Genomic DNA, 24,042 nt, shown 5'->3' with positions numbered 1-24,042 from the left:
TATTTAACAGGTACCTGGCTTGGTGACTTTGAAGAAGCTCCCATGTGTTAGTTTTGCTGGTGTTGATAGCCTGGATGATGTTAAAAACCATACATACAATGAGTTATTTGTGTCTGGCGGCTTTATTGTGTCTGATGAATCAATTCTAAATCCAGAGGTCATCACAATTGGTAAGGATGAGTGCTATTTTCAGCATTTGATTTGTGGGGTGTGGTTGCCTTAGGTTTTCATGAAAAATTAAAACTAAGGGCTTAAAAAAATGTTATCTACTTACTGCACCATTCATGGCAAACTGGCGTATTTCTATATTTTCCTTAGCTTTTGACACCTCAAACTTCTCTATTCTGTCCTTTTTTGGTTTTTCGAGACAGGGTTTCTCTATGTAGCCTTGGCTGTCCTGGACTCGCTTTGTAGACCAGGCTGGCCTCGAACTCACAGCTATCCGCCTGCCTCTGCCTCCCGAGTGCTGGGATTAAAGGCGTGCGTCACCACGCCCGGCTATTCTGTCTTGATATATAAATGTTTTCAATTTTCATGTAAGTCTGGCCTACACTACCTGCTGCTACACTTGGATCCCTCTGGTATTGTTACTGGGTGGTTTGTAGGTGTTATATTAGAGTTCTAATGATATAATGAGTTCTCTTTACCCTCAGAGCACAATGAATATATGGTACATATGAAAATAGATAGGTTTATAATAAACAAGCATTTCTTCCAAAACTTAGGCATGGCATAGACGGTTTAATACTGGTTTTTAAAACTGAATTTCATTGTCTTTAACAGAGAGCCTTAAAATTTTTTTGACATTCCTTGAAGAACTCAGTACTCCAGAAGGGAAATGGCAATGGAAAATCCACTGTAAATTTCAGAAGAAACTAAAGGAACTGGGCAGGTAAGAAAATACTGAATAATTGTTGGTTTTTAGCATTGTGGTCATACAACTTTTCTTTTCCTGAGTTTGTGGATTATGAAATTTTCACATGTCAACAGACCATAAATGGATGTAGATATTGAATTAGTTCATTCTCTTTAAGAAACAGAATTCTTAGCTGGTGATGGTAGCACTATCACTTGGGAGGCAAAGGCAAGCAGATCACTGAGTTTAAGGCCAGCCTGCTCTACAAAGAGTCCAGAACAATCAAGGCTACAGAGAGAAACTCTGTCTCGAAAAACCAAACCAAAACAAACAAAGTAGTATTCTTGTTGATATAGACAATTTGGTGAAATTCTCATAGTATATATAGTTAGAATTGCTTGTAGATCTGCATAGTCAAAAGGATCAGAAATTTTTCTACTTATTTGCGGTGCTAGATTGGAAACACACTGTGAGCTATATTTCAAGCCTTTAAAAATAATAATTGACTGATAATATTTACATACAGGAATGTATTTTGGTCATATCCACTCCTCAACCAATTCTTCCTCGCTGCTCCCTCCATCCCCCTTGCCATATCCAGGTCCATGTCCTTTTCTCTTCCCACTGGAGCACAGGCATACTACCAGGGCCAACACTTAATTGGCACTTCTTTACCAGACCTCTATCAGCTGCCAGTAGTTCCTTAGCTAGGGATGGTGCCTCACAAGCATCTTTCCCATCCATGCTGGCTTGGTTTTGGGTAAGTAACCCAAGCTGTTATACATTCTTGAGTACAACAGCCCAGAAGATAGTTTTTCTACGACATCTGGCTCTTAGGGTATTTCTGCTCCCTATTTTATATAGTTCTCCGAGCCTTGGGGAGACTTACTCATTTTCATAGCCAATGAAATAAAAGAAAGGGCAAGTTTTGCCTTCATATATAGTATAGAACATAACACTGAAACTCAAAGTCATTAAAGTTTAAAGTTACTAAAACTAAGAATAATTTATTTAGTAAAAAGAATGACTGTTTCAGGTGTTAACCTAACTGAATTACAAGACCCTCCCAAAAAACAGGCTTGTCAGATGCACAATATTACTTTGTCTTCAAACAGTAAGCAAAACAGCTTGTAATGGTTATTAGTTTCCTCAGTTGAAAAATGCTTTTAATTAACTGAAGCAGAAATTTCCAAACTGAATTTAAGATGCCAGTATTGAGGTATTGAACTCTGCTTAATCTCACAGAATGAACACTAAAGCTCTGAGCCTGCTGACTCTTCTGAATGTGTATCAGAAGAAACATCTGGTTGAGATTTTGTCTTATCACAGTTGTGATTCACAAAGTCGAAATGCTCCAGAAATGGACTGCCTCATCAGGCTCCAGGCTCAGAACATACAGCAGCGCCACATAGTCTTTCTAACAGGTAGGTGTATGCTCTTGCTGATACAGGAAAGGGGCTGGAGTTGGGGTTACGTCGTCTCTATTCTGACCATGTGGTGAAAAGGAATTTGTTGAGAGCAGCTATCAGTTTATATACATATTTTTTTAATTTAGAGAAGAATATCAAGGTGGCTTCCAGTTATACAGATAATGGAATTATAGTTGCAACTGCTGAAGACTTTATGCAGAACTTTAAAAGTCTTGTGGGCTATCACAACTCAGTCACAGAAGAAAATCTTCCGCTGCTTGGTGCTAATGAGAATCTTGAGTCACAGTCAGGTAACTTTAGTAGTTTTCATTTTCTTTAGGTGAGGCAGAATGAGGAATGGTTTTGTGTTTCCAATAATGAAATGGTTCTTTGAAACCTATTACCTCAGTGTCAACAGTAGACATCATTGTAGGACTTAGTATGTACAAGATCTGCTCATTTATTATACCAGAGTACAAGTTGTTCATTACTATATGGGATATATATATATTCATTATTCTGTACTGTGGACAGCACATACTTAGAGGATTATTTTTCCCTCTGAGCTATATTAAGCTTTATTGCCTGCTGGTTGCTGGCAGTTTTTCTTAAAGCCAGATAGAGGGATTGTTGGGCTACGAAAGCTCTTTAGATGTGCTAGTTTAACTACAAGATAATAAGAATATCTTACCTTCAGTCTTCTGTGAGATGGCCTCTGCTTGGTTCCAGACTTTTAAATTAAAAATGGTCTTAAATTATTTTTTGGTGAAAAGCAGAGATGACTGAGCATAGAGCTAACCAGTTTAGTAATTCAGTGCAGCTACATGTCAGAAGTTTTATTTTATATTTGCCTTATGAAATACTGAATTACCGTATAACTTTAGATGCTGTTTTGACATTAACCCCTTTGGAGCTGGGAGTTGGGATTTCCCAACATTAAACGTGAACACATTTCGCAGAAGCTTTTAGCATCGGATTATCTGGACACTCACACCTAGTGTGAGTGTTGTGACTAAGTGAACTTGTGGCAGAAGACCAAGCTTTAAGGGATTGTGGACTTTGCAGATCCTGACGCACTATATTGTGTGAGTAGTGTATAATTGTAAAAACTAAACAAATTGTATATTTCAATAGAGGAGGGCTTTTTGTTTTTTAAATGTAGCTCTTTTAGAAAACGATGAAAAGGATGAAGAGGATATGTCTCTGGATTCAGGGGATGAAATCTCACATATAGAAGTATTCAGCAGTTTTCATTCAGAAATATTGGCGAGAGAGACCAAAGGATCAAGTGGAACAGATCAAAAAAAGAATATTCAAATTGAATTGCAGTCATCTCTTGACGTGCAAAACGGTCTATTAGAAGATAAGACTTACCAAATTGATTGTGAAGAGAGAGCTCCTATTGATAGAGTATGCGCTGAAGGAGAGAACAGCAATTCAGCAGAACAAGATTCGTATAGCAACTTTCAGGCAAACCAAAATCAATTAAAAATGTCCCATCAGTGTAGTCATTTTAATGTTCTCACTCATCAGACATTTCTGGGAACACCATATGCCCTTTCATCAACTCAGTCTCAAGAAAATGAAAATTGCTTTTTATTTGCTTACAAAAACTTGGATAGAGAGAAATCGCCACTAATTTAAGGATGTGTTCAAAGAGAAATTACAGTAACTCAAAAAAAGGGGGGGGGGGAGTTTCATGGACTTTTTTCAGTTTCTCAAAAGTGAATTGATTTATAAACAAGTTTCTTGGCCTTTCTGAAATGTTTTTTTTTCCCTCTCGTATGTAAATCATGATGGCATTTGAAGCATCTGAAAGTTGAAATAAATGTATTTTTTGGACATATTGTAATCAAATTATCTCGTGTTGGCACCTTTGAGTTTTACATGTTACCTGTACTTGGGCTTCAAATTGAAGTCTGTTTTATATGTAAATTTTGATGTTTATAAAATGGTAAATAGTAATGACTTTAGAGTCAGATAACTAATTTTGCTGAAATGTCAACTATTTATTTTGATGAAAGCTTTTATACAGTGTTTTTACATAGGTATAAGCCAGTAGTGTAAATATTTATAAGATTTTGGCTCAGTACCTCAAGCTATACCTAACAGTACAGTTGCATTTCAGGTAGTAAACCTATGTACATAATACCAAGTAGCATTTTCTCAGTCTTTAGATTTAGCTATGGGAAAATTTACTTCACCTAAAATTTTGGTCAAGTTTTTTGAGATCTTTGACAAATACTGTTTTATTTATCCTTTAGTTAAATAAACTTTTTAAAAATGGGGCTTCTGTTTTCAATGGTATTAGATAATTTGAAACAGATCTTTGAGGTGGCTGTAATTAGAACTAGTTAGGCACTTGAGTGCTATACTAAGTCTATACAAAAAGTATATGTTGGAGATAGATTTTAAGACCTCATCACTTACATCTCTTGCCTAATACTAATGCTAACTTCAACACTGTAAAAACTGAAATCTCCACATTAATATGATGAAAACAAGATTTACAGATAAGGAAAAGCACAGAGTTCTAAAATGAGTTTGTGTTATTTCAGTAAGAGTCTATCTCAGTATGTTAAGAGAACTTCGCATGCTCTAAAAGAACCTTTCACAGAACAAATGAGCAACATAGTTAAGTCTAAAGGAAAGGAACACTGTTAGCAAGTCAGGAATCTCACCATTCTACTATGGTAAGTAGAACATACTTTTACACCCTAGTATGACAGAGATCATTTTTTTTTAAACTATAAGCTGTTTTATTGTATCTTTAAAAATACATCATTTCACTATATAATGTAGTCTTTCATTGAGTGCTTGAAAAATGCAGTTGTGTGGTGAGCATATTTAAAACGAAGAACTAAAATTATCTTCTTGATTTGCAGTTAAAGGTATGAGATTCGTTTCCAACTCCTTTTGTTTCTGGAGAAGACCCTGCAATCACATTGATATTTTAGTGAAGGTATATATAGCCAACTTAAATGTTTTTTTCTATTTTATATTCCTCTTAATCCATGATAGAGAAAAATTAATGAGCTCAGGATAGGATTGTTATTGGATATAGCTCAAGTTTCATCTTATTTAGTAATTCTTATAGTAGACCTCTTTTCTCATTTGGGTGTTGTCTAGCCAGCTAGAGTATTTTCTACTATAAAAACAACAGGGATAATTTCTTGTATCTTACTGCAACTGTGGATTTCTAAAATGAAATCCACTCTCAAGTGCTCTTAAGTTCATGAGAAGACAGAGTGAGAGTCTTAACATTCCCAGTGTTTATTTTGGCGCTCTGCTGAAATAGCATTAAGGTTATAGCGAAGTGAAACATGAACCACATTCCTTTCTCTTGCTCTTTCCTGTATGCTACCCAGGTTGAGATACGAGCTCAAGCTTGTGTACGTAAGCAGCTCAGCTATGTAAGCCGAGGCAACCCTTAAAGGACACAGGTTGAATCTCAAGTCTAAGCAGGGGTTGTTTGTAGCTTTAGGAAGAGTGATAAACGGTAAGCAACACACAAGCACATTTCCCCCAAATACAATGTAATAGGCCTCTGATAGGTTTTCAGCACATCACCAGCTTTTATTTTTGCCTGTGTAAAGGGTAGTAAAAGTTTACGTAAAATCACAGGAATGGGTCTAGGAGGGACAATCTGGTGAACAATTACATGTACAATTTTGTTTTTTGAACAGATCTGTCCTAAGCTCTAAAAAAAAAAAAAAAAAAAGAAAGGACCATACCGGTTAAAATTCATTGAAGCATAATTGTGTATTTGTTGGTTTTAGCACTATTGTTTATGTACATATTTTTAAATAAAAGCCGTCTTAATATCCAGACTGTCTCAGGATTTTCATTCTCAGGACTACTTTATATAGCCTAGACTGGGATCCCCCTGTTTCTCAAATGTTGAGCTCATACAGGTGGAAAATGGTAATCTGAGAGCAAATGGAAGGAAAAAGGTTCTTCTGATTTCTGTCTAAGATTAATATATGGGAATCAAAAAATTAACTATTATAAACTGGGATGCAAACACCGCTATGATATAAAGAGAACAAACATCTAAACAGTTATTTGGTGAAGAGCTTACCCGTCTTAGTTCTGAAAGCCCCTTAAGGATAGCTTGCTGTCGATCCCTGTTTTTCACCAATTTAGGATTAAGAAGTGGATCCCTGATTTGGTCAGAGTCAAACAGCTGTTGTTCTTGGTCATGATCTGAAGGACAGATAAGTTTTACAACAGTCAAGGAAATTACTAGTAGTTAGCTGTACTGGGTTAAAGCATTGACTAACATCGAAGCAAATTTAGGGTTGGGAGTTCGCTCAGTTTTGTTTGAAAGTTACTGAGTACTGAATCCAGTGTAAGTATTGGGAATTAAACTCTGGAAGAGCAATAGGCATCTCTGTAGGCCTTCATCTTTAATTCTTATAGTAATTAGTAATAACTATAATTATAGTAATTAGTAATGTAGTAATTCTTATAGTAACTTACCATGAGATTTTTGGTATTGGTTGTCCTGGGTTGAAGGCCTAGACAGCGGTGCATCTGGATCAAGGTAATATATCTCATTTGTTCGAATGTAGGGAATAAAATGAGATGGCTCAGACACCTCACCTAATAATTTGGTATGACCATCTCCTAAGGTCAGAGCCTGTTTCTCATAGTCAGTGGTTTTTAGTTGTAAATGTAATGTCTGAGTTTGCTGAGTTCTACTTTTTACTGCTGGTGATGGCTGTAACCTATTAAACAAACAAAAAAACTTTAATAAGAAATAGCATGTTTAAAACTGGAGTCATAGCTGGTTGTGATCCACCGTATGGGTGCTGGGAAGGGAACTCAGGTCCTTTGGAAGAGCAACCAACTCTTGGCTGCTGAACTCTTACCTCTCTGGCCCCTAGATACTGCATGTTTTAAATACAGCTAATCAGCTGGTGGCGGGTGGTGGTGGTAGTACATGCCTTTAATCCTTGCACTCAAGGAGGAAGAGGCAGGAGGATCTCTGAGTTCAAGGCCAACCTGGTCTACAAAGAGAGTTCCAGGATAGCTAGAGCTACACAGAGAAAAACCCTGTCTCAATAAATAAATCTAATCACATTACAGTTCATTCAAGATGTGCCTGATCTACCTTAAAGAATATAGCAGTCTAAGTTCTATAACTTTTCATAAAGCAGGACAATAGAATGTGGTTCATTTGAAATTTTAATAAAGGATATACTAATACACTCCAGTGGGCAGGGGGTAAATTGCTAGATTCTAAGAGTTGCCAATGTTGGGTGGTGGCTGGTTCAGCCTCATTCCTCTATATGATTTACCTAATCAATCGGCATATGGAACTGTCACCCAGATTTTGAAAGGGTCTTGTGTTTTTATCCAAGACAGGGTTTCTCTGTGTAGCCTTGGCTGTTCTGGACTCACTTTACAGACTAGGTTGGCCTCAACCTGATAGTGATGCGCCTACCTCTGCTTCCCAAGTGCTGGGATTAAAGGCGTGCGCCACCTCGCCTGGCTTGAAAGTTTTTGGGTTTTTTGTTGTTGTTTTTGTTTTGTTTTGTTTTGTTTTGTTTGAGACAGGGTTTCTCTCTGTAACAGCTCTGGCTGTGCTGGAACATGCTCAGTAGTCCAGGCTGGTCTCAAACTCAAGGAGATCCTCCTGCCTCTGCCTCCCAAGTGCTGGGATTAAAAGCATGCACCACCACTGCCTAGTTTGAAAGGGTATTTTGTATCCCACAAAAGCACCACTAAGTAGCTAAGGAAGTAATGTACATACCTTTCTTTACTAACTGAAGGAGTTTTCAGAGGTTCTTCTACCTAAAAGTAAAAATGGGGTAAGTATCATTTTCACACACCCCCAAATACTTCTAAAACTTGTGTATGTGTGTGTGCATATGTACAGTGTATATGTGGAAGTCAGAAGAGTTGCTTCTGTCCCTAGTAACCATGTCTCAGACTCAGGTCATCAGCTCTGGTGGGCATGCTCACTGGCTGAACCATCTCACCAACTTCTCAGACATGCTCAAATAATCTAAGCATATCTAAGTAAGAGAGATTGTATAGGATACAGTGTCTCCTTTCTACATGGACAATATATGAGTTAAAATAAAGTCACAGTATTCTAATTAATTGACAAAAACTTCATACAGCTACTTTAAAGAAGGGACTCAACTCTTGACCAGTCCAAAAGTTTGTCACAGTGAACTAAGTTAGGATGACCATTCTGGAACTTTGGGGTTTGTTGTTGTTGCATTGTTTTTCAAGACAAGATTTCTAGAGCTTCCAGACTGGCTTCAGACTCCCTAACTGCCTCCTGAGTGCTGGGATTAAAGACATGCCCCACTACACCTAAAGCCGTTTAGGGTTTTATACTTTACCACATTATTAATTAATTGTCAGCCACCAAAACAACAAAAACAAAACCCCCTTTATTTTATCTTCTTTCAGAGTTCGTGGGGTCTTTTGTCTATATTTCATCATTCCACCATCTATTGGTCTCCTTTCTAAATTCTTATACTCTTACATATTAATTTATATGTCAAATTATAAGCTAGGGCCCTCATAAAAGTATGAGCCTAATGTTTTCCATTTCTGAGTTGGATACCTTAATATATACTCCACCAATATCTCTACAAATTTGATTTCATTTTTGGGTTTTTGTTTGTGTGTGTGTGTGTGTGTGTGTGTGTGTGTGTTCAAGATGGTAGATTTCATTTTTCTTTACATATGAGTAGTATTTCATTTTATATATGTATAATGATTTCATATGCATCTGAGTACAGAAAGCATTCGTCTACGTAAGGATTTTTTTTGGCTTTGGGGCTACACAGTCTGATGCAGCCACTCAGGTGCTATATACAGCACAGTCACACAGTTCATACAGCAGGCACAGCTGTCTTCTTCTTTGACCCCTGGCATAATATTCTATAACCTACTTTAGATGAACCTTGGCCTTCTGGAAACATGGACTTGGGTGACTACTTTGATTTCAGGACCATCTAGCATTTTAGCAGTAGAATGAAAGAGCCCTACCTTTTTGGTGCTCTGTGATTCAGTTTCGTGATGAGATGAAGTAAGAACTTCTGGTGAAGTGCCTCTATTCTGGGAGAGGTTCTCGGGATTGTTTCTCTCTACTAAGTGAAGCAGCTCCATCTGCCTTCGTGCTCTTTTTTCTTCTTTCTCCTTCTGGAGATGTATAGGGTACTTCGCTGATGCAGGAACATACCTTTTGAGAGGCTTGTTTATATTCCAAGCAGGTTTTTTAGGACATTTCTTCATGAGTTTTGTTTGTTTCTCTGTTCTTCTGTACTGATTACACTGGTCATTACACCAGCTGTTTTCTTTGTCAAAATTAGTGCCTTTATCCATACTTAGTTCTTGCTTTTCTTGTTTAATGCTAATCTGTCCACTGAATTCTGCAGAACTCTCCTGAGAAGAAAAGTTTCTAATGCCACTCTCTGTTGCCAATCCACAGTGTGGTAGTGCATCACTGAAAATTCCTAAGTTTATGTCATCTAAATAAAAATTTACAAATGGTTAATTTTAAAAACACAAGGTGAAAATAAAAAATTCTGATCACTTTTTCTCGGATATTTAATGACTTTATTCGTTGCAGTTATTTATTTATTTATTTGGAGTAGTGGGGCATGCCACATGGGAGTCAAAGGACAACTGGTGGAAGTTCCATGTGGGTTCCAAGAATGGATCTCAGATCCTTGGCCTTGGTGGCAGTCACTTTTACCTGCTGAGCCATTCTTCTGTCTCCTCAAGATGAAACTATACCCATTCAAGAACTGCTAATTATCCCCTTTAAAAGAAGTTTGTAACCACTATTCTGCTTTGATGTTCTAGAAATCACTACTCAAAATCACTACCCTGGGCTACACACCTATCATCCCAGCAATTAGGAAGCAGAGGCAAGTGGACTGGATCAAGTTCAACGCCAGCCTGGCCTACAAAGTTTCAGGAGACAAGTTCCACATCAACCCAGACACCATATCAAAAAAATAAAAAGAATTTAAAAGTGATAAACATGAAGTTCTCAAAGTGTGTAACCATGTTAGGTACATGTCAGAGTTTTCTTATGCCACATCCACTGTTATTCCTAGTTTTGTTTATCTGCATAGACACTTAAGTTGGAGGCAACCTAAGTAATGCTGCTGTGAACCCAAGTTTCTATTTCAGGAAGACCTGGGGTCTTTTGTTTTTAATTATTGTAGGTGTGAACCCCAAAATGGAATTCCATTAATTTTTTAAGCAACTGTACTCAGGGAGGTGGAGGCAGAGGCAGGTGGATCTCTGAGTTCGAGTCCAGCCTGGTCTACAAAGCAAGTCTACACAGATCCTGCCTCAAAAAAACCAAAAAAAAAAAAAAAAAAAAACGCATTTCAGTAGCACCACAAATACCACAATACCCTATTACCACTTAAACCATCTCTGCATATGAGCTGTAGCTATTCTGTTGTACTGAACAAAAATCTCAAGTAACTGGCAGAAAATAGTGATGTATTTATGGCTGTTTCCTCCAGGAGAGAGGCCCTTGAGTCTCAGATTAAGAAAAATGGACACATGTTTGAGAGAAGTTTCTTGGAAGATCCTTTGGGTTTTTTGTTTGTTTTATTGTTGTCGGGTTTTTTGTTGTTGTTGTTGGTTTTGTTTTTTTTTTTTTTTTTTTTTCCTCGGTGTAGCCTTGGGCTGTCCTAGACTCACTTTGTAGACCAGGCTGGTCTCGAACTCATAGAGATTGATCTACTTGCTCTGCCTCCCCCAAGTGTTGGGGTTACAGGCATGTGCCACCGCACCAGGCTATCTTGGAATATTCTTGAGAGTCCCTTCCCAGCACTATTTAAAAAAGAAAGAAAGAAATACTTGGTGTAGGAGACTGGCCAGCAGATCCACAGAGAGAGCTCCACTGTGGAGCTGTCTGCAAGCAGTACAGAGCTCCAGGTTGAAGCTTTCAGAGTGGGCTCTTTGGTGAGGCGGCTGCTTTTGAGTTATCCCTGATGCTCAACATTGACCCCAACAAAAATAAGACTGGCTCACCAGGAGAATATTGGTGCAGTTGTTACTCTGATCTCCTGAGCTTCCTTCCCAAGGGGAGAGAAGTTGCATCTCCCCAGGAAATGTTTGTCATAAAACCATGTTATATGGGTATTCTGAGTTTGCACCTATCCAACTCCAGAGTGGCGTGGGTATTATGACCCCTTGGCTTAGGATTGTAGTTACTGTAAGGGTCATCAGGAGCCATAAATACTAAACAGGAAGAACCACTGGTAACTCATTTTAAGTGGGAAAAGATAAAAATGACTTGACAGAACTGAAAAAATTAGATGAAGAGTTAAAGGCTCCTCTGGGCCACTGGTCACAAAAATCTTCAAACCCCGGGGCCAAAGAGCAGACCCAAGCAGTTAATAGTAGTACTGCCCTTAAAGTCTGGTTCCCAGTACTTACTCACCTGTAGCTCCAGCTCGAGGGAAATGGACAGACCTCTTCTGGTCTCCACAAGCACTGTGCTCATTTACACATGCCCACCCACCCCTACCCAGACACCAAATTTTAAAAAAGTAAAGAAAAAGGTTCAAGGGTATCAAACATCGATATTGACTTATCATTTAAATTTTAAAAGCCACCACATGAAAACATGCAATATCAGTCACTGGGGTAATGCAGATCAGAGTCCACGAGTTGGCGAGTGCATGAGAGGGTCAGAGCACCTTTACACTGCTGTTAGGTGCTTTGGATGACAGTTCAACAGCTCCCCAAAATGCTTAATACATCTATCACATAGGTCACAAATCCTAACTCCTCTCTCCTAAAAGAATAGAAAATGTGTAACTATTCACAGTGGTACTATTTACAATAGTCCTAAGTAGAAATAACCAAAATGTTGATAGACTTGGAATATCCAGTGTAATTCACAGTGGAGTCTAAGGAATAAATGGAATTTTATCATATCTACAAATGGATACACCCATATATCACACTGAAAGTCTCTTGGGCTGGAGAGATGGCTTAGTGGTTATGAGCACTGTCTGCTCTTTCAAAGGACCTGGGTTCAATTCCCAGCACCCACAGAGCACCTCACACCTGTCTGTAACACCAGTACCAAGGGATCTGACACATTCATACTAATACACTTAAAAAAAAAAAGAGAGAGTAAGCCAGACATGACTGCTTACAGCAATATTCCAGTTACATGAAAAGTACAAACTAGGTAAATAGTCTAAGACAAAATGAAGTGGAGAGTGAAGAGTATTTGTACACTGAAACCAGGGTGAGAGTAGCATGGCCCTGTGCAAGGATGATGTGCAAATTGGTTAAGTGTCCCATATTTTAAAAAAAGCATCTTCCATAGAAAATAAATTTGAATAACTTTAAAGGTTCTAGAAGGTGATGGTAACTGCACAGGTATGTGCATGTTACAGAACACAAAACAGCTGGGCATGGTGGTGCATCCTTTTACAGGAGAATTTGGAAGGCAGTTTTCTGAGAGTTCCAGGCCAGCCTGGTCTACACAGTGCACTAGTGTCCCTTAAAAGGGTAGGCTCTGGGCTAGGCATTTTGCCTAGAAAGTGTAAGGTCCTAACTCCTCTGAACTATAAAAGAAAATAGGGAAAACTTAAAGTTTCTGTCATGTGAGTTGGATCTCAAAATAAATCCAAAACTAAAAGCAAGAGATCCCTTTATTTTGCTAAAAACCTCACATTTCTGAGCTAGAGACAACTAATTTTGGTAGCACTTGCCTAGCATGCATTACATCCTGGGTTCAGTCTCTAGTACCACATAAAGGGTGTGGTGCTATATGCCTTTAATCTCAATGTTCATCAAGCGGAGGCAGGAAGATTAGTTCTAGGTCATGAGACCTGGTCACAGACCCAAAATAAAATCGGTCAGATGTCTTCATTTTAAACATGAAACAGAATTTAACAAAAACGCTTTGCATGAATACCTGTCTGCACGCCAGTGTCCTTTTTGGGAGAGTCTGTAGAAGTGGCAGCTACACTTGTTTCATCAGCAGCAGCCTCAGTGTCACTTCTTGAACTGGAAATGTTAGTGGATGCCTTATAATCCACTTGTGCTGCATTAAAAGGCAATGAGAAACAGACCTTAAAATGACATGTAAGAGTACTAACACACTCCATGTGGGGGCTAGGGATGGAGCTGAGTGACTGTTTGCCTAGCATACAAGGCCCTGGGGTTAAGCCCTTCCTCTGAAAGACCAAAGTAGAGCTAAAGTCTTTCTGACTTAGTCACTCACCACAAACTGTAGTAACATTTTTGAAAAGCTAGACTTTAGTGTGTAGCCTAAATTTATGACTAAAAGTGTATTCTTAGCACTTGCTTAATTTAAAATTTTTAAGAATGAATATTAAAGTACATATTTTACCTGGAATGTCAGGATTACTGAAAATTTCTGCAAAAAAGATACTATATAATGTTTCAAGGCAGCTTTCTAAATGATTATACATGGCTTAGTTAATGTGTGTTTTTAAGGAATTAAAGCAGACACTTAAAATCATCTTCAAAACCAAAACTAAATAGAATTCTCATTAGTCACTTACCACCAAGATTTTTAATCAGCCTGGATGCATCATGTCCTTTCTGTGTTAGGTCTCGGATCCTCTGCTCCTGTTTGAGTCTCTGTGCCAACTCCTGAGCTCGCTGCATTGTGTGGAATAGCTCATTTGTCTTCAGAGTCATGATTTCCTATCACGATTGGCAAGCACAGTAAAAAATTACCAAGTGCATTCAATGAAGTGACTGTTACCATGCTGCATAAACGCTCATGCTTTCCTGACAGACGCTGGCTTAGCTATCAGCTGGAGAACAGTCAACAGGGCAAAGTGCTTGCCTTGAAGAGATTACAATTCTAACATGCTATTAGAAAGGGTCTCACTGTGTAGACCAGGCTGCCCTTGAACTCCCAAATACTGGATTACAGGTGTACATCACCTGTCTCAGCCTACTTAATGAAACTGGACTGCAAATCTGTTGTCCACATCCCATTTTTGAAAGTTACCAAGTCAAAACCAGGGCTGGAGAGATGGCTCAGCTGTTAAAGGCTAGGCTCACAACCAAGTGAAAACCCAGCAAGCAAGTGCAGACTGTGTATGTGTGGTTTTTGTTTTTTTTCTGAGATAGAGTTTTTCTGTGTAGCCTTGGCTGTCCTGGAGTCACTTTGTAGACCAGGCTGTCCTGGAACTCACAGCAATCCACTTGCTTCTGCCTCCTCCCTAGTGCTGGGATTAAAGGAATGCACCACCAGACTTTGTGGGTCTTTTGTTTGTTTGTTTTTTCAAGATAGGGTTTCTCTGTGTATCCTTGGCTGACCTGGAATCACTTTGTAGACCAGGCTGGCCTCAAACTCAGTGATCCGCCTGCCTTCCGAGTGCTGGGCACCACGACTGCCCAGAAGACTTTGTGTTTTTAAAGCTGACAACTGAATTACATTGGATGATCTCAGTCAGGTCAGGTCAAGTCAGATACAGCACTTAGACCACCCTACCTACCCTGTCGGAATCAGTAATGGTTTTGCTAGACAATAAGATATATCTCTCTGAAAAGGCTATTAAAGAGCCCAAAGGAAGCCAATTGTTACTTTTTAAAAATATCTACAATCATTATTTATTCCAAGTTATTTAGGAGGTAGGGAAGTGGTAATGGTTGTACCACAGTGTGTATGTGGAGTTAGAAGCCAGCCTTTAGAGTCCTCTTCTGGAACACGGGTTCTGGACACTGGTGGGTGGCCAAGAGCCCTTACTGCTGAGCCATACTTCAGGCCCAACACTTATTTGTAGGTTATATGTACCATCCAAATCACAGTAAAGCTTGGTGTTGCATTTGCCCCAACCACCTCCCTTAACAGGCCAAACATCTGAAATGTGGACCATGTGAAGATGACCTTGCCAAAGCCTCCCTTTCCTTACTCAGCCATAGTGTCTCCACACGTAGCTGCATAACGGGAAAGGCATGCAGCCCCTCAGCCCCACGACTTCCTCGCTAGGACTCCTACTTCTTTCAGTTTCCGCTCCAGCATGTCCTCTTCATACTGCCTCTGCATCGCCTCCCGCTCCCGGGCCAAGCGCCGCTCCTCTTCCTGCTCTTCTTTCTTTCTCTGTTCTTCTTCCAGCTGCTTCTTCCTGCGGTTCTCTTCTACCTGAGCCGTGATTGCTTTCTAGTCATAAATAATTACATTACTGTCACAAATAAAACCTCCTGTGCAGCACTGGCTTTGATAACGAGCATACCATTTATGAGTTACACACGCAGTAGGGTGGGGAGAGAATTGTGTTTACTTAGCCTGTGGATCACAAAAACCATCACTAAAGAAATAACCTCAGTGCTCATGACACTGCCTGAGAAATGAGAGATGCTCTCAGCTTTCACTGAGTTCAAGAAAGAAAATTAAAACAAAACAAAGAAAGTTAACTGGTGCTGGGTGGTGGCGCGGCCTGTGATTTCAACACTCGGGGAGGCAGAGGCAGGAGGATCTCTGAGTTCTAAGCCAGCCTAGCCTACAAAGTGAGTCCAGGACAGTGAAGCCTATACAGAGAAACCCTGCCTCAAAAAAACAAACAAACGATAAAAGAAAATTACTCACATAAAATGTTTAAAATGAATTTCTGGTACAGTGCTGCTTGCTGAGCGCCCATCTGTGGCTCCTGCTACTTAGGAGACTTAAGATTCTAAGAAATGTTTGAGCTACATCTGAGCAACATGGTGGGAGCTCATTTCAACACACAAACACACCCACACACACTCTCCAGAGGAAAATGAACCACCAAAGTCACTCAGACCAGTAAGTCCCTCTAACGTCAGCCTGAAATGAGTTTTAATCTCAGCTGAGTCAACAGTCTACTTTTTTTTTTTAATGTGTTTTCTTTCAAAGACCTGAAAAGAACTCTGAGGAACTAGCTAACACTTAATGATAGTACAAAATCCCATATACAACACATTCATTTAAAGGCTCCACCAGAAAGCAGGCAGCATGGTAATAATACTGTCTGGTCCTCAGCCCAAGCTTAATTCTACTATGATGCCAACAGTGTTAAGAGGCTGGATTTATAGCAGGATATAACCGGGCCCAAGGTGAAAATTTATATCAGAATTTCCAGCTGGGTGTAGTGGTATATGCCTGTAATTCTGGAACTTGGGAGGTAGAGACAAGATCAAGAGTTCAAGGTCACCCTGGCTACATAGCAAGTTCGAGACCAGCCTAAAATACATGAAGGTTTGTCTCAGGGGAAAAAAATTCAATTTTCATTTCCTTAGGTGTATGTTAGCCATGATCATGACTTAATATGGAAACAACACCAACTGTCTTACAGTACAATACCTGATGTTCTAATTGCTTTTGTCGGCGTCTTTCCCGCTCCTCAATCTGTGCTGGGTCCAAGAGTGCAGTCATAGAACGGAGAAAGCTGGGAAGATATATACATTTGCTAATTCAAAACTGCAGAATGGTTACGCATCCTTTGCTTAATCTACATCTGCTAATCATTTCTATTAAAGACGAATGCCACACTGAAACTAAGTGGACAATGATAGTTCTATTCAAATATACTTTCTTAAAGGATTCAACACTAAAAAACAAACTTACTTTGTTTTCTGACCATGTGACACAGCCATATCCATAACAGGTCTGGCTCTTTGTTCGTCCTCTGAAGGCTCCACCTGGATTCCAGGTGGCGGTGTGTAAACAGCGTTGACATCAGCCAGCTCCTGAGTGTCAGGAGACACACACACCGACTCCAGGCATTGGTGGGTCAACTGAGAGGACAGTCGAGACTGAGAACCAGGATGACTCCTTAATGAGTCAGAATGCACTGCCCATCTGTCTTGTTCCTCACCCTAACAGTGACAAATAGGAAATGCTCAGAACTTGTTCACCTATTCCCTTACAAAATTATAAATGACAAACACAATCTATAAGCCAGCACTGATGGGCTGGAAGCAGCTCACTGATTAGGTGCGCTGACTGCTCTTTACAAAGAGACCTGGCATGAGTTCCCAGCGCCCACATGGTGGCCAGCACCTGCCTGTTACTCTACTTCCAGGAGATCCTCTGCCCTCTTCCGGCCTCCTTGGGCACTATACACATCCAGGCAAAACACCCATACAAATAAAAAGTACATAAAATCTCAAGAAATAATTTAAAAGAAATTTAGTAATATACACATCATAAAGACTAACAAACATATTTTTGGATTCCTTGTATAATTGGATATCTTGGGAAATTTTAAAAAATGCATTTCTAAACTTTTTAAAAGCTATGTAAAAACATACTAAATACATTCAGTGTAAACAGTTTCATAAGGATAAATGTATAATTTGCCAAGTAATTTTAGAATGTAAGTGTATCTGAGTAAAGACTTGGAATTTATTTCCCTTAAAGCCATAAACTTCCTCGATTAACTTTGAATATATCATTTTTTCCCTCTGTTTTCCTCTGCCAGTCATCTTCTGCTTGTTTACTATCCACTTTCTCTGCTGCTCCTGTTTGGCAGCTCTGCAAGGGCCCTCCAACTGAAGTCAGGCCCCTGTACTGTCGACCTTACCAAGGTACTCACAGACCTAACCCAGGCGGCATCTGCCCCTAGGAAAGAATCTGACCACACTACTAAGCAGACATGCTCTGACCCTCAGAATGGTGTTTTAAATGTATACTGGTAGAGGATGTAAGACATCTCAGTACACAGAAAGAAAATGTTTTATCTATTGATTCTTTACTTAAAGCAGTCTATAAAACTACAATCTTGGGAAGGAATACTCTGATGACTACATCTATCTTCCAAGAATAAAAACAGCAAAACAAGGACAAGTACACCCAACTTCACAGTACTTATTCAGCAGTGTTCACAGGAGCTGGGAAATGGCCTCTGATTGATGGAGCATGAAATGTGGTACCTAGACACAATGCTATACTACTATGCTGGAAAGGAAAAGAAGGAAAGGGAAAGGAAGGAAGGAAGGAAGAAGGAAGGAAGGAAAAGGAAGAGAGGGGAATCTTGAATCATGACATGTGCAGGTAAATGGATGGACTAGAAAACTGGACGCAGACAGACAAATGATGAATGCTGTCTCACTCGTGGCTCCCAGCTCCCAATCTTCAGGTGTGAATATATAACTTAGAGCAGCAATTCTCAACCTGTGAGTTCTGACTCCCACAGAGGTCACATGTCAAATATCCAGGCTATCAGATATTTATGCTATGATTAACAATAGTAGCAAAATTATAGTCATGAAGTAGCAACAAAATGATTTTATGGTTGGAGGGACTTCATTACAGGGTCACATTAGGAAGGTTGAGAACCACTGACCTAGAGAAACTGCAGAAACTAGGAAAGTAAACAGGACTGGGGGGTGGGGTGAGGGGAACTCAGTGAGAGGAAGGCAGGTAATAAGGGAAACGAAGAAGGGGCTTGCATAGGGGAGGAAGGAGGGAAAATGATACAGGAGATGGAAGGAGGAGGCAAAAGTAGTGACGCTTCAAAGTGATAGGGAGTTATCATTTAATAATAAACACGTTATTTTATTTACCAAAAATATATCTAAGTGTATGTGTATACAAATTTATATAGTTTAAATGAAGTTATACCACTTGAGGTCATAGTACCCCCAACAAGAGGAACCTTAGATTATCTAACTAAACTCCTAATACTAAGCATGAGAAACCTTTCATGTTGCTGGTCAGGGCAGTCCAAGAGACTCCCAGAACAATACAGGGTATTTCTACTTGGTTGCCTCCTAAAAGTTAAGTCTATATTGGTGAAGACACCACAGCCCTGGAGGATTTGAGCTGGAACCGACCCAAAAGCATCCTCCCTGAAGACTAACTTTCATAACACAGGAGGGTAATACATAAGCTACTAAGGGAGGAAGCAAACAAAAGTCCTATACAGCTGTAATGCCAAAACAATGGCCAGCATAGCCAAATATTCCTAAAGGTACAATAGTGGCACTAACATCTTGGTGGTAACCAACAACTGTTTAATTGGACTCATGGCCCACTTAACAGGAAAGAAATTATGCTTGCTACTGTAAACCTAGTCAACTACATATGGCTAATGAGATCATGGATGTAAGAGCATCTACAACTGCCACTTTCTTAAACCAATGTAGTCCTGATTGTATTCTAAATACTTATCCTTACACCCACAGGTCAGTGTAGATCTCACCTCTCATCAAAGCAGCAGCAGCAGCAGCAGCAGCAAATCATTATAGAAAGGCACAACTTGTCAAAGGTCCAACTGATACATTTACAACACAAACTCCACATCTACAACACAGCATCTGTAACACGGCACCCACATCTGTAATGTAACACTCATCTAAGGCTCAGGGAGCATCACAGAAGGGGGTGGAAAGATTTTTAAGAGCCAGAGGAATAGAAAAAAGTCAGTTGTGTGTCTTCTAGCTGTGACAGGGAAGCTACACCCATGAAATCGCAACATGAGTGCTTAAAGACATGAACAATTCCAACAGTGGACATCCCAACCAAGAAGAGAAAATCTCTAGGCCTCACCCACAGGTGAAAACCTACAGGGGAGGAAATTAGTTTCCCCCAGAGACAAGCCCCCTGGTTATTTAATACCAAGTGGTCAGTCCTAGAAGCATGTACATGCAGGCAACACTTAACTGACTCAGCAGGTTATATGTGTGTGTGTGTGTGTGTGTGTGTGTGTGTGTGTGTGTGTGTGTGTGTGTGTGACAACAATAGTTAAAGAAGAGAAAGCTGTGAGCTTGGTAGAGGGAAGCACAGGAGAGGAAAATGATGTAATTATATTTTTAAAGTTTTAAAAATTACTTCCAATATAAAATTACATAAGGCCTCTCTGAAACCAAATGACTTGTAAAAGTTTAGCATACGGTTCAAAGTCTCAGTTTCTCACATGTTTACTTACCATGCTTGGAGTTATAGCTATTCAGAATCTCTTGCCCGATTTAAAAAAAAAACAAACATATATGCTAGATTCAAGTCCTTCAAGACATCATTTGTTTCTTCTGTGTGTGGATATGTGATGTAAAGAGCAGAGGTCACCCAGAAGCATTATTTCTTCCTTAGGAGCCATCCACCTTGCTTTTGTACACAGGGTTTCTCACTGGGACCTAAGACAGGCTGAAGTGGATGACCAGCAAGTGGATGACCTGCATGTCTCCACATGCCCAGCCCTGAACCGCACCACCATTTAGGTCCTCCTGACTGTGCTATCTTCCCATCATTTTGCTTTTGTAGGTCATCTTTTTAATGCTGTGTTAGGGACTTTTTAAATATTAATCTTTTTTATGTTTTTTCAAGACAGCGTCTCCCTGTGTCGCCTTAGCTGTCCTAGACTCGCTTTGTAGACCAGGCTGGCCCCAAACTCACAGTGATCCACCTACCCCTTCCTCCTGAGTGCTGGGATTAAAGGCATGCACCACCATGCCCAGCCTGTAAATACTAATCTTAATCTAGCCTTCTTATTGTTGTTTTGAGTCAGAGTTTTTTGGTGTAGCATTGGCTGTCCTGGAGCTAGACCAGGCTGACCTTGAACTCACAGAGACCCACCTGCCTGTGCCTCCCAAGTACTGGGATAAAAGGCATGCACTACCACCAACCAGCTTAATCTAGCCTTTTTGATTAAGTTTATCCTATGGGTATCACTAGTGTGTATTTATTTTTTATAATTTTTCTAATGTTTCTAGTCGTTTTAAGCATCAAAGATGCTTTGTCAGTCTTATTATCAGGCTCACTAGTCAACATCACACTGCAAACCTTCCTATTGTAAAGACATCTGGGCCTGGAGTTTACTTTGCTGGGGCTCCCTACCTTCCCTTCTTCAACTTTGGTTTGAGATAAGGGCTCACTACATGGTAGCCCAGGCTAGCCTCAAACTGATGATCCCAGAGCCTCAGCTTTCTGAGTGTAGACACTTTAATGAAAATTTCAATTTCTCCAGGAATACAGTACCATTTAATCACTGTTTCATTTGCCCATTTTACATTAAAATTCTATTATGTCGGCATAAGGTTTTAAGATTTTAAAATATTTTTATGTGCAGCAGTGTTTTGTCTGCATGTATGTCTGGGTGAACGTGTCAAGATCTTGGAAGTTACACACAGTTGTGAGCTCCCATTTGTGTGCTGGGAATTGAACCCAGGTCCTCTAGAAGAACATTCAGTGCTTTTAACCACTGAGCTATCTCTCCAGCCCTGGTTTTTATTATTTTTAATTACGTGTATGTGTAGCTCTGTGCAGGTTCCCACAGAATCCAGAACACTATGTCAGATGCCCTGGAGCTCGAGTTACAAGCATTCATGAAGTACATGGGTGCCGGGAACTGAACTCAGTCCAGTATAAGAGCAGCCTGCATTCTTAACCACTGGGCTCTCTCTAGTACCAACTGTTCTAAATGTCCTCTTTTTGAAAAATGTTCATAAGCTGTACGTGCTTTTTAATTCATGCTAGTCTTCTGAGGAGCTTACATGTTGTAACGGACAGTGTTATGTCAACTTGACACAAGAGTCATCAGAAAGGAGGGAACCTCAATTGAGAGGCCTCCGTAAGATCCAGCTGTAGGGCATTTTCTTAATTCGTGACAGATGTAGGAGGGCTCAGCCCATTGTGGGTGGTACCACCCCTGGGCTGGTGGTCCTGGGCTCTGTAAGAAAGCAGGCTGAACAAGCCATGAGGAGCAAGGCAGTAAGCAGCATGCCTCCATGGCCTCTGCGTCAGCTCCTGACTCCAGGTTCCTGCCCAGCTTGGGTTCCTGTCTGCCTTCTGTCAATGATGAACAGCAATGTGGAAGTGTAAGTCAAATAAACCCTTTCCTCCCCATGCTTTTTGATCACGGTGTTTTATTTTCATTGTAGCAACAGAAACCCTAAATAAGTCACATAATTATTGACTTTTTAATAACATAGCTTTACTTATTCCCAGTGTACAAGTTGACCTTGAGGCCCAGTGAGATGTCGCAGCACGGACATTTGTCTAGCATGATGAGTTAAGTCCTGAACCCACTGACTCTTAAATGTTGTCTACTGACCTCCACCCAGGCTGTGGTGTGTGTGCACTACCACATACACACCCAAACACAGACACACACACACACAGACACACACACACACACAGGCACACATAAAATAAACAAGTGTAAAAAACATTTTAAAGAATGGTGTATGTGGGGAAATAGAAGGATCCAGAGGGTCCTAGAAACCTACAAGAACATTATGATGGGTGGATCTGGGCCCAGAGGTCCTGCTCAAACTATGGCACCAGCCAAGGACAATACATGCAGTAAATTTCGAACCCCTACCCAGATCTAGCCAATGGACAGGACATTCTTCACAGTTGAGGGGAGAGTGGGTACTGACTTTCACACGAACTCTGGTGTCCCATATTTGACCGCGTGCCCTGGATGGGGAGGCCTGGTGGCACTCAGAGGAAGGATAGCAGGCTACCGAGAACAGACTTGATACCCTATGAGCATATACAGGGGGAAGAGTTCCCCTCATACACAGTCCTAGGAGAGGGGAGTAGGGGAAAATGGGAGGGAGGGAGGAATGGGAGGATACAAGGGATGGGATAACAATTGAGATGTAATATGAATAAATTAATAAAAGATTAAAAATGGTGTATGTTAGGCTGTATGTATTTTATTTCAAAATATGGGGGTTTTGTTTGCTTTTAATTAGGTAATGTACAAAATAACTTTCTGTTGGCCAACTGCAGAACTATGGTCTGAAAATGGTAAGCAGTGGGCGTGTGGTCAGAGATGGTGTGTTAGGACACACCCTCCTTACTTCACAAGGGTCTAGGGTCACCAGTCCTGAGGAAAGCTAAGAGGTCAATTAGGGAGGCAAGCTCAAAAACACTGATGCTAAGTTAACTCAGACACACAAAAGCAGTTTGAAAACACAGTGTAAAGGGATGGGGTTCTGTATTACACACTTCGGTTTTTCCCCAATAAAATAGTATTCCTCCAAGGGCTGAAGATGTACTTCTTACCTAGCATGTACAAAAAGAAAGGGCAATAACAAAAACTTCCCCAAAGGCCTATCACACGCACAATGCATAAAGCCACCCTTCAAAACCTTTGAATGGACAAGCAGCTCATTTCACTTCTTGCTTATCCAGTGTTAGAGCTTGTGTATGTTAGTGTTCAGACTTCCACTACTGCGCCACAGATAAAAACCCTTGACTAAGTGTGAGGATGTCTGGACCACTGGGGGTTGATCTGGTGATATGTATTCTAATACTAACTACTGTACCCCAAGATCTGGTTGCTGCCCAGCCTCATGTACAATGGTTTTTGTTGTGTAAACCTTCTCTCTACCTAATTTAAAGTTGATTAGTTAATAAAGTTGCTGAAGCCTGTAACTGGGCAGAGAAGAGGAGGAGCTGAGGCTACAGGGGTGGGAGTCTGAGAGGGAGCACAAGCTGGGAGGAGGAGGAGAGAGAAAGAGAAGACGGAGCAGGAGGAGAGGAAGCTGGAGAGAAGGAAGCTGCCATGTGGCAGGATGGACCATGAGCATGATGGAACAGCAGCAGCCCAGACAGGGACGAAGTAGGCAAGTAACATGGGTGTATAGCTGGGAAATAGCAAAACAGCTTAGAGGGTTGATACCTGCTCAGTTACTCTGATATAAAGCTTTTATAAATTCAAGAGGTCTCTGTCCCAGGAACTAGTTGAGGTAGAGAAGCCCTCAAGGGTTCTACAACACTGGACACCCCCATATAAATGCCAGGCAGTTGAGGGGCCTGTCAACTCCAGCATGTGAGCTCAATTCCCAGCCTAACTGAACTGGGAGCTCCAG

At 40.3% G+C, this 24,042-nt stretch overlaps 2 protein-coding genes across 11 annotated transcripts in view; one reads left to right on the top strand and one right to left on the bottom strand.

Moving 5' to 3' along the window:
- Positions 1-12,421, top strand: part of TASOR (transcription activation suppressor) — a 61,984-nt gene extending 49,563 nt beyond the window's left edge. For 2 of the 8 annotated variants that reach the window (XR_014781662.1, XR_014781665.1), the window contains 6 exons: positions 11-170; positions 784-892; positions 2,102-2,280; positions 2,412-2,576; positions 3,150-3,350; positions 4,824-6,093. Coding sequence is in view for 3 of the 8 variants with exons in the window: in XM_084794827.1 (XP_084650953.1) it covers positions 11-170; positions 784-892; positions 2,102-2,280; positions 2,412-2,576; positions 3,428-3,909 (1,095 nt within the window). In the remaining 5 variants the exon portion in view is untranslated. Of the gene's footprint in view, positions 1-10; positions 171-783; positions 893-2,101; positions 2,281-2,411; positions 2,577-3,149; positions 6,094-10,098 lie in introns of those variants that run through there. The other 6 variants (XM_084794827.1, XM_084794826.1, XR_014781661.1 and 3 more) reach the window with 5 other exon arrangements.
- CCDC66 (coiled-coil domain containing 66) overlaps positions 5,064-24,042 on the bottom strand; it is a 32,067-nt gene continuing 13,088 nt past the window's right edge. For 2 of the 3 annotated variants that reach the window (XM_084794847.1, XM_084794848.1), the window contains 10 exons: positions 16,847-17,097; positions 16,583-16,667; positions 15,260-15,421; positions 13,809-13,953; positions 13,196-13,324; positions 9,280-9,761; positions 8,024-8,064; positions 6,748-6,995; positions 6,347-6,471; positions 5,064-5,199 (listed from right to left, as the gene is read on the bottom strand). In XM_084794847.1, coding sequence (XP_084650973.1) covers positions 5,113-5,199; positions 6,347-6,471; positions 6,748-6,995; positions 8,024-8,064; positions 9,280-9,761; positions 13,196-13,324; positions 13,809-13,953; positions 15,260-15,421; positions 16,583-16,667; positions 16,847-17,097 — 1,755 coding nt within the window. In that variant the 3' untranslated portion in view covers positions 5,064-5,112. The remainder of the gene's footprint in view (positions 5,200-6,346; positions 6,472-6,747; positions 6,996-8,023; positions 8,065-9,279; positions 9,762-13,195; positions 13,325-13,808; positions 13,954-15,259; positions 15,422-16,582; positions 16,668-16,846; positions 17,098-24,042) is intronic. The other variant, XM_084794849.1, reaches the window with a different exon arrangement.

Source organism: Acomys minous, assembly GCF_964271855.1.
Source record: "Acomys minous genome assembly, chromosome: 9".
In the NCBI taxonomy this organism is placed as follows: domain Eukaryota; kingdom Metazoa; phylum Chordata; class Mammalia; order Rodentia; family Muridae; genus Acomys; species Acomys minous.
The sequence above is the reverse complement of the archived record's forward strand: the minus strand, read 5'-3'. Positions and strand labels throughout refer to the sequence as shown.